The following is a 15,275-nucleotide window of genomic DNA, read 5'->3' on the forward strand; positions in this document are numbered from 1 at the left end:
GACCTGCTTAGATCCTACTGTGCCAAAGGGCTGTGGATGATTGAGTTTCCCCCTCTAGGAGCTGGGGTTCGCTGGCTACCTTGGAGGGCTGTGGGGCTTACCCCACCCCAGCTGTAGTGAGTTGCAGTGAGCTGCAGTGCTATTTCCTGTACCCTGCCTGCCAAGCAGAGGCTTGAAGGGAGTTGGTGGGCGTTCCCTGGGCTTCCTGCTGTGGGGTCCTGCTGTTGGCAGGCATCTGTAGACACCATATGGCATAGGAACTCGGGTGGGAGTGATACTCCTCTCTTGCCTATGACCTCAGTAGAGCCTGGCATCTTGGAGTCACCAGAGCTGTTGCCAGGCATTCAGTATTTCAGCTTTATTAATGTCACCCAGCTTCTCGCGCTCTCCCTCTGAGGTCTAGGAACTGCCCTGGGATCTGGGCTGGGGACAATCCATCTCTGCTCTGTGTTTAAACCACCGAGCATTCATACTGTGGTCAGTTTCGTACCAAGGGAGTGCTGCGTGCTCCTTCTTCCACATCCCCTTCCTGGGCTGCAGTGCCAGCTGCCCATGATGTGTGTGAGATGATGGGCATCTTCCCTGCAGAGATGGGCGTCCTGCTCTGTGTCTGTCCTTCAGGCACATGCATGCTCCTTGGCCACACTCCTTCCCCGGGGTCCCTGGCAATGTTGGTGGTAGTCCCACAGAGGTATCTTGGGATGTGAGATTATATTTGGGATCTTTGTGCCTCAGAATTTGAGGTCTTGGGGTTCTGTGGTTCAGTTTCCTCTCAGTCATGTTCCTGATCTTCTCTGTGACTTCTTGGGCAGGGAGTACCATGTGTCTTGTAATCCCCAGGTCTGGAAGCTGACACATTGCAACCCTAGGCCCCACCCCACAAGCTCTGATGCTGGAGGGGTGTGGAGATTTTCCTAAGCAGTGGTGTTGGCTGGTGTTAACACCCGAGGCTGCTGGAATTGTGCCTTATAGGGGCCATGGCTTATCAGGGTGGTGACAGCTAAGTGCCCGAGAAAGCAGAGCATGACATAGCATACACGAATATACATACACATACATGGTGTACGTGCACATGGCTTGCACACATACAAGGATAAAAGGGCGTTTCTTGCTCATTCTCTTCCTGGTTAGAAAGTTTCTCCTTCTAGAAGGACCCAGAAAACACACCCAGCCCATTGTCACCCAGGCTCCGGGAAGGTGTCTGCAGTGGATATTCTTTGTAAACAGGAAGGCCTGGGGTGGGGGCCTGGGGCAGTGGGGACTTGCCAAGGTAGGCATTGCTCTGGTGGCAGCCCCTTCTACACTGGAGCTGTAGGGACTTAGAGTCTGCTTGGCCGCCTACCATCAGGCTTCAGGCAGGGTGGAGGACTGGGGGAGGGGTGCCTAAGGGAACCTTCACAGGGACAGCCACATTCCCAGACTGGAGACTTGGCTCTTGCTGCTGCTGTCTCCCCTTCTTCCTGAAGTCTGTCCATATGCCACCTTGGCCGGTTTTCTCCTCTGTTGGTGTGGCTTCCCTCCTTGGCAGTTTCTGACTTGAGCCAGGTATGGGTGGTACCTTGAAGGATCGGAGAAGCTTGGGGTCCAGCCGGTAGCTGGCAGCCTTACAGCCTGCCTCCCTGTCTCCCTCCTTCCTTCATTCCCTTCTTCCTGCTGAAACTTTGTTCTGCCACTCCCACAGCAAAGCCCACAGTGAGGGGAGCAGTACAGGCCCTGGCATTTTATAGAGACCTGGTTGCAGCCCAAGCCTCCTACCTCAGCTGTTCCCTGTGTCTGCAAGGATCCTTCCTTGACTCTCCTGGGCAGAAACACTCTCATGTAGTGAACATGGCCGGTTTTTCCTGGTGTTTGGGGACAGCCAGCCCATGAGAGCCACGCTTAGGGTAGTGTGACAAGCTGCCCCTAGGCCTTGTGTCTCTCCTATTGCCCAAATCTTCCTGTGTGGGTGCAAAGAGCCTGGGGGAATCTGAGGGATTTCTCTTCTGGTCATGCCCTCATCTTGTTCTCAAAGGCCAGGAAAAGCGGGCCTTCTCTAGGTCCAGCCAAGCTCCCTCCTGGGTGCGCATGGCATTATCCTGTCTTCTTCTGGGATGCCTGCAGAAGGTAGATGTGCTCAAATTCGGCAAGATGTGGCTCTCAAATGGGCTAAAAAGGGAATCCAATGAGGGCTTAGCTGGTATGCTGGGTCTTAGTCCACAGACCTCAGAAGACAAAGCAGGCCACAGGGAAGGAGCTGTCTCACTTTCCTTATCTGGAGGCGGAGAGGAGGGCAGGGTTGTGATTGGTCAGCCCAGTATAGCCTCCAGGTATCCCAGCAGTGTGGAAGTGGTTGTGTTTGCCTGGCCTAGGGGCAGCTGCAGATTGCTAAATTTGCCTTTGGGCAGTTCTTATCCACGAACCTTTTCAGATTCTTCTGTCATAGGTAGGAGGTGGTGGCTTTTCTGACAGGGTCACAAGAATTCAATTGACGTCAAAGGAACAAAGGCATTCCAGGTTCATGTAAGCAATTGGATTTGTATTTGTTCTTTTGGACACATTCTCCTGTCTCCCACCTCCTTCCCTGTGGATTCCTCCCCCCAGTTCCATAAGTAGTTTAGTGGCCTATAGAGCTGGTCTGTAGTTCCTGTTTTGGCCAGTAGGTGCTACCACCTCTTGGTTCTAAAATTAATGTTTTTTTCCTTTTGTTTTTATTTATGTGTATTGGATGTTTTACCTGTGTAGTGATATTTCTTTTTTTTTTTTTTTGTTTTTTTTTTGAGACAGGGTTTCTCTGTGGTTTTGGAGCCTGTCCTGGAACTAGCTCTTGTAGACCAGGCTGGTCTTGAACTCACAGAGATCCGCCTGCCTCTGCCTCCCAAGTGCTGGGATTAAAGGAGTGAGCCACCACCGCCCGGCTTCATTTGTATTTTAATAAATAAAACTTACCTGAAGATCAGAGAGTAAAACAGCTGCACTGATCAGCCTTACAAACCAGGCAGTGGTGACACACACCTTAAATTCCAGAAGCCACATTAGTTTGCAGTAGAAACCGGGTGGTAGTGGTGCACACCTTTAATCCCAGCACTAGAGAGGGATATAAAGCGAGAGGAGGCAGGCTTAAGGCTCAGTCTCATTCTGAGGATTCCTGGAGGCAGGGTTGCCATTTTCGGACTGAGGTAGAGGTAAGAGCCAGTGGCTGGCTGCTTTGCTTTGCTTTTCTGGTCTTCAGGTTGAACCCCAATTTCTGTCTCCGGGTTTTTATTAATCGTGCTACATACCTGTATGTGTGTAAGTGTACTATGTGCATGCAGTCCCTGTGGAGGCCAGTAGAACGCGTCAGATCCCCTGAAACCATGTGGGTGCTGGGAAGAGTAGTAGCACTGAGCCGCCTCGTTAGCCCTTTGTTTTAAGACAAACTTTGTAGATCAGGCTTGTCTTGAGCTCACAGAGATCCTCCTGCCTATGCCTGCCTAGTCCTGGGATTAAAGACATATTACCTACCGCCTTACACAGTTAGTTTTAGATTTTTTTTATTTTTTGATTTTTGAGACAGGGTTTCTCTGTAGCTTTGGAGCCTGTCCTGGAACTAGCTCTTGTAGACCAGGCTGGCCTCGAACTCATAGAGATCCGCCTGCCTCTGTCTCCCGAGTGCCACCACCATGGCCCGGCTAGTTTTAGATTTCTTAAATTGGCTTTTTGTTGTTCAGCAGACTGGTTTGTTCTCAGTTTTATGAATGGCCAGGGTTTCTGGCAGATCAAATGAAGCTCATTTGCTGATGGAATTGGTTCTTTCTGTCAGTTGGGGTAGTCATGGTAGCCAGGTTGGCCTCCCCATAGTGGACCTGGTCACAGTGGGGCCTCCTTACTGCATTCTCCTCTTGAGGGGAAACAGGAAGTCCCCAGAGTCTTTGGGATGGATATTGGTTAGGTTTCTCTCTGAAGATCTGTTCTTGCTGCCGTGGCCTCTGTACCACTCCTGGCTTGGAACTGGCATTGGTACAGCTACTGGGATCTCCCTGTACTGTGCTGGTCATCAGGTTCAGAACAGGAGCATGGGCTTTGGCCAGGGTCAAGTCTGGTCTAAGAGTCCCATCCAGAGTGCCAGTGTTGTCTTAAGACGTGTGGTGTCCTCCTGTGTCTGCTCTGGGCTTCTGCCTGCTAAGCTCACGTGCCAGGGCATGACCAGGATGAGGTAGGCTCAGAATGGCGAGGTCTTTCCAGGATGCTGAGTAGTGTAACCAGACTGTTTCCCCTACCTGGGGTGTGCTAGTCACTCACTTCCCATCACTTCCCATGCCCGTAGTTCTTCTTGTCTTATCAGAAGCAAATGCCCTGGCAGCAAGGTGGCAGGAAAGGTCAGGACTATTCTCCAGATGAGAGGGAGAGAGGAAAGGATGGAGGGTAGGGGGATAGGGGGCTTTCTCAGAGCATCAGCCTTGTAGAGGCAGGCAAGACTCCTCACTGTCTCCTCCACGGCCTACCAGGTCTGTGGATAGCAGGTCCAACACCCGGGAACCTCCCTGGCCTCTGGAGCTGGGAAGGCCTGATTAATAAGACTTTTTATGTGTTTGGAACCTTGCACAAAAGGTTGACATGTGGGAGGTCCCAGACCCAGCCCTGCTCTGTGGCTTGCCAGTCTCATGCTTGGCACATTCCGAGGCCCTCCACAAAGTCACCTGGAAGCTCCTCACCGACGTGGGAAGTGCCAGTGCCTTTCTTTCCTCTGGAGTGGGCTGCCTTGCTGTGTACCCAGAAGTTCAGGTCATGTGGTCCAAAGGGCAGGGTCAAAGACTTCAGAGCCTTCAGCTTTCAGTACTGGCCTAACTCTGCCTGCTCAGCTATGAGAACCTCAGGGTGTACCTACTGGGGTCCTCCAGAGATGGTCTAGCTCTTGGAGTATGCGAGATGAGTCCTGGCATCCTGGCCTGACCTTGGTCATGAAAGTTTGCCTGTGACTTGAGTGGGTGGGAGTGGGCAGTGGACGGGTCCTAGAGGCTGCTCTGACCCTTCTTGCCAATTCTTGTTTTGCAGACTTCTCCACCCAGGTGAACTCTTCATCCCTCAGCTCTCCAACGGGTCGAGGCTCCATGGCTGCCCCCTCACTGCACCCCTCCTTGGGTCCAGGAATCGGTTCTCCACTGGGCTCCCCCGGGCAACTGCACTCACCTATCAGCACCCTGAGCTCTCCTATCAATGGCATGGGCCCACCCTTCTCTGTCATCAGCTCCCCTATGGGCCCGCACTCCATGTCGGTACCCACCACACCCACACTGGGCTTTGGGACTGGTAGCCCCCAGGTGAGTGCTGGGCTGAGCTTTGGGGGAAATGGAACAGCAAGTGGGAACTTCATCTGTTGGCTGTGGGTCAGAGCTGTCATTTTGACTTTTTCTTTATGAAAGTGGGCTACACAGCAAACACTAGCCTCAGCGCCATGCTGATGGCTGACCCAGACTGGCCTCCATAGCTCTGTCACTTGAAATTTCTCACAGTTGGTCTTCAAGTCCCCCTGGAGCCTGGCCTCATGATTGTAGAACTCTGGGGTACCTGCTTTCTCAGGCTTAGGTCCATCTTCCAGGGATCCCGAGACCTCATAGGTCCTCTTACCCAGGCCACTGGGCTCCATGTCCCTGGGCCCAGGGATGCTGCTTCTTGGGTCCCACTGAGGCCCTGGTGGCTCTGGCTTTCAGTGGCTCTCTGTGAAATTGGCTATCCACAAGACTTGACTTCCTTTTTGTGGGCCTAGCAGGGCCCTCGTCCTGCTGTGGGTACCCTGGGTTCCTTCCTTATTCAGCCTCTTCTTCTCAAGCCCCCAATGCCTGTTGAATAGAGCTGTGCTCTGCCTCGGTTTCCTCGAGGCTTCTGGTGGGTTTCTACCAGGAGTTTTGACTTTGGTAAACATACAGCTCTGCCTCTGGAGAGACTGCCCTTCAGGTTTCCTTCAACTGTCCCTGAAACAGGTCAGGGATCTCCTTTCTCCTTTGACTTTCTTAGTTTGGGTTCTGTCTCAGCACAAGTAGCTTTGTTGTGCCATCTCACAATGGCACACCTGGGACTCCTCCCTAGAACCACAGCTACAGCACCTATGTTCGGTTCCCACAGCCTTGTGCCTTGAACCATGCCATCTCCTGTGCACCCTTCCTGGTGCTGGGTGTGCTGGGGACCTCTCATTGCCTGACCAGGGAGCCTGTTGGGACTGGCTTAAGCCTCTTAAACGTCTGCTCCAGACAATCTGGCTAGTTTTTCTGGGCTGATCCCATCTAAGCCCCTTTGCCCCAGAATACTTGTGTGTGTGTGTGTGTGTGTGTGTGTGTGTGTGTGTGTGTGTGCGCGCGCGCGCGCGTGCTTGTTCCCACAAGTACCTGTATGCATATGTGCATAGAAGAGCTGGGGTTCCTGGTCACGAACACCCCGACTCCTCACCATGCTGTCCAGAAGCAGGCAGAAGGCCTAAGGGACTGCTGGTGTAAAGCGAGCCTGACCACCCAGCTACCTCCCCAGCCTGGCCATATTATTTTTATCATAGCTGCTCTATACCCTTGCTAGCTCGAAATGCCACGCACAGAGAGGGTAGATGAAGACCTGACCACCACAGTTCCCTGGCTTCAGTGTTGGTGCCTCTTGGTTCTTAGCTCCATGAGGCACCTTGCTGGGTCTGGATATAACTGTCAGGCCATGGCCACCTGTGCCCAAGCCACCCCTGTGTCTTATGTGATCCTATGACTCTACTAGGACAGGACCCAAGGGGATATTCACCACTACTTCCCAGTCCTGCCTGTCTGGCCATGCTGACTTCCAGGTGAAGCACTTCTGAGTGCCTCAGTGTGGAGCCAGTAAGGCCTTGAGGCCTCTGATCCTCCTGGTATACAGGAGGATCTCCCACTGTGGGGGCCATAGTGACTTTGGTTTTTTGTTTTGTTTTGTCCAGACAGGGTTTCTCTGTAGCTTTGGAGCCTGTCCTGGAACTAGACCAGGCTGGCCTTGAATTCACATTAATCTGCCTGCCTCTGCCTCCAGAGCTCAGGGATTAAAGGTGTGCCCCACCACCACCCTGCATAAGCAGAATGTTTTATGATGCCTGCAGCCAGCCAGGTGGGGAATAGAGCTGTGGGGAGCTTGCAGAGCCTGAGATGGAGGCCCACGATCTGGATAGCCCATCCAAGGGGGGCTAGTTGAGGGCTGGCCTGGACCTGGGAGGATAGGATGAGGTAGGGGCAGAAGAGAGGATGCCTGAGAGGTAAGCGGGGACCCAGGTGGGGCACCAGTGATGCAGAACTGAAATAAATGCCAAGGATATGAAAGGGGAAATGGGATGACCCCACCCAGGGAGGCTGTGGGCTCCAACAGAGGGCTGTCTAGTCCTGGGTCTCTTGAGGGTTGTATAGGGAACACAGAAGTCCCAGGTGGGTGGGGCTTATGGTCCATGGGAGAGGTTGAGGAAGGGGAGAATAGAAACTGCATCTGGAAAGAGCAAAAAAGCCATGGGATCCCAGGACTGACCACTAGTGGAACACTGAGGATCCCTGTGAGTGTCCGTGGGTCTGTGGTGAGGTTGGGTGCTGCAGCCCAGCCTTTGCTTTGTCCGTGACCTCAGGGCTTCATGGGCCCTGAGTTGTTTATGCTACAGAGCTAAGACCTCCAGGAATCTCAGGGCTAGGCTTCCCAAATAGTGAGCAGAGCGGGTGTGTGCAGTCTTGCTAGAAAAAGGCAGTGGTGTCACCCACCTTCTCCAGGATTCCCACCTAGGACCTTCAACCTCAATAAGTTAGCATATGAACTGATCTCTTCTGCAGTAGTACGCCCTGCCTGCCACCAAGGACTTCCTGACACTCAGGGTTTTATGTGGGCCCAGGCTGACCAGAGTGAGGCATGCTTGCAGACAGCCTCCCTGCCTATCTCTCAACCCTGGCCAGCTAGGGCTGCAGAATCCTTTGGAGAGCTAGGTCCCCCATAGAAAGCCTCTCTGGTGCCTCTGTGCTATTCCTGTCCCGTGAGAAAGAGGGGGATGGGGCAGGAGGCCCTGAGGAAGGAGGTGAGGTTCCCCTTGCAGGGGGCAGCAGGGGCTATGCAAGGGCAGTACAGCTGTACAGCTGGCTTTTTGCCTTTGTCAGGAGTTTTCAGAAGTGGGGGGATTACCCAGCTGGGCTCTGGCGCCCTGGCAGATAGGCAGGCAGAGGGAAGCGCCTCTGGGCCCTGTGCTTACTGCAGAGCTGGGCTGGAGGCTGCGGAACCAAAACTGCTGTGTCATTGCGACGCCTCAGCTGTTGCCTGGGTGACAGGGTGAGTTTCCCACGCTTGCCCCTGGCGGCCAGAGGGCGGGGCGAGGCAAGGGGTGTGCCGAGGGCAGGATGGCCATTTTGACCCTGTGGCTTGATGTCTGACGTGTCCACTTAGTCTCCTCTCTTGTCCTGTCCCAGATTCTGCTGCCATGGAAGGTGGTGGGGATCTGTGTGACTCTGGAAGAGCCCAGTCCAATCTCCTCCCCAAGCCTGGGCCTCTGGGCCTCACCTGGGTAGTGGGGGAGCCCAGAGCACCTGTGCGCTCATATGTCCAGAGCCCACGGCAGGTGTTAAGTGACAGGGGCTCCTAGGTGTGTGGTGGAGTATAAGTGGCCTCCTGTATGGCACTGAGACATGAGATCCCTGCTTATGTGAGGTCTCTGGTACCCTGCAGTGGCCTGAGTTTGCTGGGAGGGGTCCCCTGAGGGCTGTGCGTAGAGCTGAACCCTGTTCTAAGGATGATGGTCCTGCTGTCCCTTACTTAGCTCTGTGGCCTGAGTGAGTGAGGCTGTGTAGAGTGGAGTCGCAGGAAGCCCACCACTCACTAGTGCGCATCCCCAGCTTCCTAAGGCTGACCCATCCTGACTCATCCTCTTGCAGCTCAACTCACCCATGAACCCCGTGAGCAGCAGCGAGGACATCAAACCCCCGCTGGGCCTCAATGGCGTCCTCAAGGTTCCTGCCCATCCCTCAGGAAATATGGCATCCTTCACCAAGCACATCTGTGCTATCTGTGGGGACCGCTCCTCAGGTAGGACCGACTGTCTGCTGGGCAGGGGCACGATACCTAGATAGAGCTCACAGGGCCGCCCTAGCATTTTCCACCGGGCTGGGTACAGGGAGACCCACCTTTGCCCCAGAGCAAGGGGTGGGCTGATAGCTCCAGGGGCCTCACATTGTCCTTAGGTAAGGTAGACACTAGTATGGGATGGGAAGGGAGGTTTGGAGGCGTGCCAAGAGAAGACACAAGCATGGATGGCTGAGGCGCAGTGATAGCTAGCCTCCTCTCTGGGCCAAGCCTGTTGAAGGGCTCCCCTGCATTGTGCTACTGAACCCCAGTAGCCTGAGAGCCATGAACAATGACCGTCCTCTTCTAGGGAGCAATAGCTCGGTATAGAGAACACAATAGTAGCAGAGTTGGTGATGCTGATCCTCAGGGGTAGTGACCCGTAGCCCTAGCAGATAGAGAGAAAGTGGACCTGGTCTCTGATGACCAGGGAGGACCGGGCAGGGTCTAGCCTGAGCCCAGACAGGGAGTCTGAAACCTGAAGGCAGAGCCCTGGCCAACAACAAGACACATGGATGCAGGTCTTGTCATTCATCCCTCTGTCTATACCCCACAGGCAAGCACTATGGGGTGTACAGTTGAGAGGGCTGCAAGGGCTTCTTCAAGAGGACAGTACGCAAAGACCTGACCTACACCTGCCGTGACAACAAGGACTGCCTGATCGACAAGAGGCAGAGAAACCGGTGTCAGTATTGCCGCTACCAGAAGTGCCTGGCCATGGGCATGAAGCGGGAAGGTAGGCCTTGAACGCCGTCCTCCTGCCCAGCATCCTCTTGTCATCAGGCCCAGGAGGCCTCTGTTGTTCCTTTCCCCCAGCATTTTTAGTGTGGAGAGATTTGAGCAGAGTCCAGGCCTGGATTTTGTAGTTTGCCAGACTTGAGTCTAGCCTGACGGCTTCCTTTTTATGCCTTCAATGATCGGGTACTCCCTCCCTTCAGAGCTCAGTGGAGCCCCTGGCCTATGCCGTTAAGGCAGCTGTCTGTAGAGCTCGTCTACTGAGGGACTGCCTTCATGCCAGCTCTTCCCCCAACCAGAGTTTTACTGAGTGCTTGCTATATGGCTAGACCTCAGTATTTTACGATAGGCAAGACAGACCAGGACCGTCCCACTGGCAGCTTGACCCCAAGAATAGGAGCATGAGCAAATCGTCCCCTCTTGAGGTATGGCGGGGCAGAGCCAGCACTGCCTGGGAGAGATGGTCTGTGGAGACCAAGCACTGACTGGAAGCTGTGAGGAGGCTGGGAGCAGAAGTGGCTGTAAGGAAGGTGATGAGAGAGGGTGTCTCTCCATCTGCCCAGTGAGGGGATGGCCAGAGAGGCCTGTGGTATGAGGCACATTTGGATTGGAGTGATGGAGAGGGCCTCTAGAGACCACCAAAATATCCCCAGAGCCTGTTGAATGTGAGGGTCATCTTGAGCTTCCCATCTTCTCAAGGCCACTTGGCCACTTCCAGTTTCATCTCTGGCAGGGTCACCTGTTAGCCCACAGACCTCTGAGCAGCAGGACTCTAAGCCTCTTTATTAGAAAGATATGCATGTAAGGAGGGAGGTTATGTGACAGGCCAGGAGACTCCCCAGAGGTCCCAGATGTCAGGTGTGTAGCTAGACCCTTCGGTTTCCCAGCTACATTGTCTCCTCCTAAACCTGCGTTTAGAACAGTTAATCTCTAGTTAAAAATGTGTGTGTGTGCCTGTGTGTATGCGTGTGCACATGTATGTGTGCTCGCGTGTGTGTGTATATGTGTCTGTATGGGTGCCTGGGTGAGTGTGTGTGTGTCTCTGTATGGGTGCCTGGGTGAGTGTGTATGCATGTGTGCGTGCACGCATGTGTGTGTGCACGTGTGTGTGCATGTGTTTGTATGTCTCTGTATGGGTGCATGGGTGAATGTGTGTGTGTGTGTGTGTATAGGTGCCTAGGTGAGTGTGTGTATGTGTTTCTGGATGGGTGCCTGGGTGGGGTTCTTCTATCAGTCCTAGGCCTAGGCCTCACAGGGCTGGGCACTTTCTGAGGCAGGATCTGCCACTTTGTCTCCAGAACTGCCCCTGAGGCTACCCCAGAGCCAGTTGTGTGTCCTTCCACCTTCTCACCAGCTCTTCGTTGTCCCTGTCCGGCACCAGCCTGAGCAGGTCCCGTGCTGGGGTTTGCTCCTCTCTTGGCATTGGTCTTCTTTCAGTACGTTCTGGTCCTCTTCTTCACGAGAAGCCCATGCTCCTGTGGGGTCCTTCCGGGCTGTGAGGTCAGCAGGGGTGGAGGGAGTACCTGCACCTCATTCCCAGTGCTGGTGTAGGGCAGCATATGCAGAACTGTGTGCTGTGGGCTGGAATGTGTGTGGGAATGTCCCTAGCCAGTGCGTTCTGCATACATGTTTCATACAGAGTATAGAGTTCTTATAGGTCTGACCTTGACTATGCTGGGAGATTTCCATGGCCATGAGGGGCCAAGTCTTAACACATTTGTAGCTAAGCTAGACCCCAGCTTCTGTCCCCTCCCCTTTTCTATGAGAAGACAGAGGGAGGAAGAGGGAGTACCTTACCAAGGATGGGGGTACATTGTCTTGGGGTACCACATGCCGTAAGGGAACACTTATTGGGAATAACCTATACAACGCATTCTCTAGAGGGCAGGTGCTTGAGTGGATAGACCTGGGTGTGTCATGGCCCGAAGGTGGAAGTGGGGCTGTGCGAGCTTCTCAGGAGCTGAGCTCAGCCCAAGCCTTCTCTTTCTCAGTGCTATTGTTCCGGTAATGGACACTGTTTAGGCTTTGGGTATGAGTTCCTAGCCCTTAAAAATTACCACCAGATAAGAAGGTGGCTTTAAGTCCCTGGGTTTGGTCGGCAAGAGCTTGGGAACTGGTACCTGACCTGGACTTGGGAGCTGAGCCTGACTCTGTGCAGGGGTATGCCCAGGCTAACACCTGATCGTGGGCAGATCAGGTGCTGTGTGCCAGCTGAAGGGAGTGGTGTCTGTGAAAGCCAAGGCTGGCAGTAGACCTGGCATGTGACAGACACTACAATTCTCACCCTCTAGCTCCCGTGACCTCTTCCTCCACTGCCCGCATAGTTGCCCTTAGGTGCTTGGTGTCTGGACACCAGCTGCCTGGCCTTCCAGAGGTGTGGGCAGTGTGGACGGTGCTCTCGAATCCCAATGTGATGGTCTTGAGATGGAGGGGCTGGAGTCAGCAGTGTGGGTCTTACTCTGTGCTTCCTGTGGGTGGGGGCACAGAGCACCCCCTGTCCAGTCCTTGCACATAGAATGCTCACCCCCAGCCTGTGCTAATGCTGCCCACCCTGCACAAAGAGGAAGTGGAGTTCAGAGAAGAGGGCTCTAGGGTGTCTGTTTGCCTGTGCAGAGCCCTGCGGCCTGCTCTGTTCCTTGGGCCACTCTGGCAGTGTTTTGTGTCCTGAGAAATGCTTTACTCATTCCTGTGGAGAGATGTACCCCAGCCCCAGCCCATGCCTTTTTGTTCCTGCGGGATTTATGAGCCCTAAGTGTTTAGTTCAAGCCCCGTGGTGCGTTCTCTTGCTCAAGACACAGCAACCATGGAGCTTGACCCCTTGGGTTGCACAGGGTATCTGTGTAGCAGCTGTAAGACATCTTGAGGCCTTCAGGCTTGGTGGGCACTGCCACCCATTGGCTGCTCCTGGGCAGGGGAAAGGGACTTTGCCTTGTCCACTTGAGACCCATTGCATTTCACAGAGCCTGTGGCCCCTAGTCCAGAGCTTTATTTTCGAGGTGGTGGCCTGGGATCTCACCGTGCAGGGATCTCTGGGAGGATCCCCAAGGGCCTGTCCCCACCTCTACCTGCATTTAGGTAGTGGACACTGCCCCTCTCCCCACTCGGGTCTGGACCAGTCCCCAGAGCGAATTCATATTTGATTCCCTCTGCTCTCCTGGGCTAACCGCTAGAAAGAGTTCTGTGGATAGTGGGTGGGGCGGTTGGCTGCGTGAGTTGGATAGCCCGACAGCCTTTGGAGAAGCTGTGAGGCCAGGTTGCCAACCCAGGGCCTTTGGCCCTGAGAAGGCAGGATGTGCACCACCGACTCCAGTGCTGGCTCAGCCCCCGAAGTACCCAGACCCTGCCACTAACAGTAAGCTTTGGAGTTTGAATCTCATAGTCTCCCTCTTCCAGGCTTCATCCCACATAGCCCTGAAAACACTTGAGCAGAAGTGTTGTGAGGAAGGAGCTGACCACAAGAAGGCTATGTTTCCCTGTAGGGTGGCCCTGCCCTGGGAGAGGCACCATGGCTTCAGGCTGATGAAGGATACTGCAGGCTGATAGCATCTATGTTGGGCAATAGCAGGGGCCTGCGTGTGCAAGCAGCCACGGGGACTTGTTTGGCAGCATTCCCCAGCTGGGGGTGGGCAGTGCCCTTTACGGGCTGAGCCTGGGCCTGTTGGCTGGTGCAGGTGGTGGTAGGGCTGGGGGGCGTGCAGGTGCGTTGATCTGCAGGCTGGAAAGAAAGGCTGCACACTGCACACCCCATCCTCAGCTCCCTTCCCCTGAGGCCTCTTTGCATTTCCTTCCTGACTCTCTTAGCTTCCTGCACCCTGTCCTCTGGCTCTGGAGCACTTGCGTGCGGAAATGGCAATTTCTGCTCTGTGTGTGTGTGTGTGTGTGTGTGTGTGTGTGTGTGTGTGTGTGGTATGTGCATGTGCTTGCGTGCACGCGCGCATATATGTACACAGACAAGGATGAGCCCACCATTTCCGCTGTAGGGAAATGGCCCTGGCTTAGTTGTTTCTCTAGGTTTATGACTTTGCTTCTCTGAGCCTAGTGTCCCCATCTGAACTATGGGGATTCAGCAAGGGTCCCCTGAGGTTTGTTGGTGGAACAGAGCAGAAGACAGCTCAAGCCCAGCTGATAGTGGGGTTGGAGCATAGTGGCCACAGTGTGTGTTTGTGCTTGTGTCTGTGTTTGTGCATGTATGCATGACTGTCTATGTTTTCACTTTTCTTGTGACTTGTCCCAGACTTGTTCTTGAGGGAGGGAAGGCCATCCCCCTGAGCTGCAGGGGCCTTGATGCACTGTGTGGCCTCTGGGAAGAAGCCACTGGCTCTGGCCCTCCACTGCCTGGGCCAAAAGAAGGGGCAGTTGGCATTAAGATCTGGGATACTCTTGTACTCTGACACCCTACCCCCCAGGGGCCCCTCAGTTCTGCTTGGGCCCAGTTTCTGATCAGTCCCGACACACTCCACTTTGTATGTCCTACATGTGGACCCAGGTGTGCAGGAGGAGGGTCATCCCCTGCTCAGCCTGCATCTGGATCCCGGGAGGACTGAACCACAGGCCACAGGCAGATGAGGGAACCTTAGGCTCTGAGGCAACCACCTCCCCCGCAAGGCCTGCGCAGGCTTGGAAGGATAACGAGGCCCTGTATTTACAGACGCCTCCCGCCTGAGGCTTCCCGGCGCCAGTGGAGCATAAGTCAAACATGAGTGCGTCTAAAAGGTGATTGAGCTGGCAAAACATAAATCCCCCGCTCCCTCTACCCCCTCCACTGTCTATAAATAAAACGATAATATTTATAACGATGCCGCCCTGAGCTGCCGGGGCCCTTGGAGGCTTCAAAGTGCCTCACAAAACATTTGCTAATTAATTCTCGGCTGCCCCCGCACAGGAGGCAGGTGTGAAGAGCCCCTCATCCACCCAGGGACAAGCTCGTAGGGATAGCTGGCTGCTGGGAGGGCCTGCACTCAGGGTTGCCTTCCCCTGGGCTTCCCAAATCCCAAGGCTGTCTCTGAGAGCAAGGAAGTCCCTTCCTGCGGAGTGAAACTGGGCCAACAGGGTGGGGCGGGCCTCTTCAGGTGTTTCCTTTAGGGTCCTCTGGAAGGCAGACTCTGCCTTGACATTTTACAGGAGGTGGGGTACAGAGATGCTAAAGCAATTGCCCGAAGCACCGCAGCTGCTCAAGGGAGACCATCTCCTTCCAGAGCCCATAGTTTACTGTGGCACTTGGCTCTCTGAGTCGTTCTTCCATCTGGGAAGGTGAGGTTGTTGAGGTGACATCGTCCTAGCCTGAGGCTGAAGAGTTCTGTCTTTGGGATATAGACTTCCTGACTCTAACTTTGCCTGTGATTGGTCTACTCAGATGCTGGTCAGTGGGGCTGCTTATTGCCGGGCTGATTTCTCCAGGCTCTGGGCCACAGTCCTCTGACTTGTGGAGTGACCCTAACCCAGATGCTCAGCAGCCCCATGAAGGGCCCTAGAAACCCAGCTGGGGAGGGATGGAGCTG

The 15,275-nt window shown here is 54.3% G+C and overlaps 1 protein-coding gene across 1 annotated transcript in view; it reads left to right on the forward strand.

The window, feature by feature from the left end:
* Rxra (retinoid X receptor alpha) overlaps window positions 1–15,275 on the forward strand; it is an 87,558-nt gene that overhangs the window by 55,852 nt on the left and 16,431 nt on the right. Inside the window, 3 exon segments of the mRNA XM_050154936.1 lie at window positions 5,011–5,276; window positions 8,856–9,006; window positions 9,599–9,778. Of these exon segments, the coding sequence (XP_050010893.1) occupies window positions 5,011–5,276; window positions 8,856–9,006; window positions 9,599–9,778 (597 nt within the window).

The sequence above is a fragment of the Alexandromys fortis genome, unplaced genomic scaffold (genome assembly GCF_014885135.2).
Source record: "Alexandromys fortis isolate MF-2015 unplaced genomic scaffold, M_Fortis_MF-2015_v1.1 scaffold_72, whole genome shotgun sequence".
NCBI lineage: Eukaryota > Metazoa > Chordata > Mammalia > Rodentia > Cricetidae > Alexandromys > Alexandromys fortis.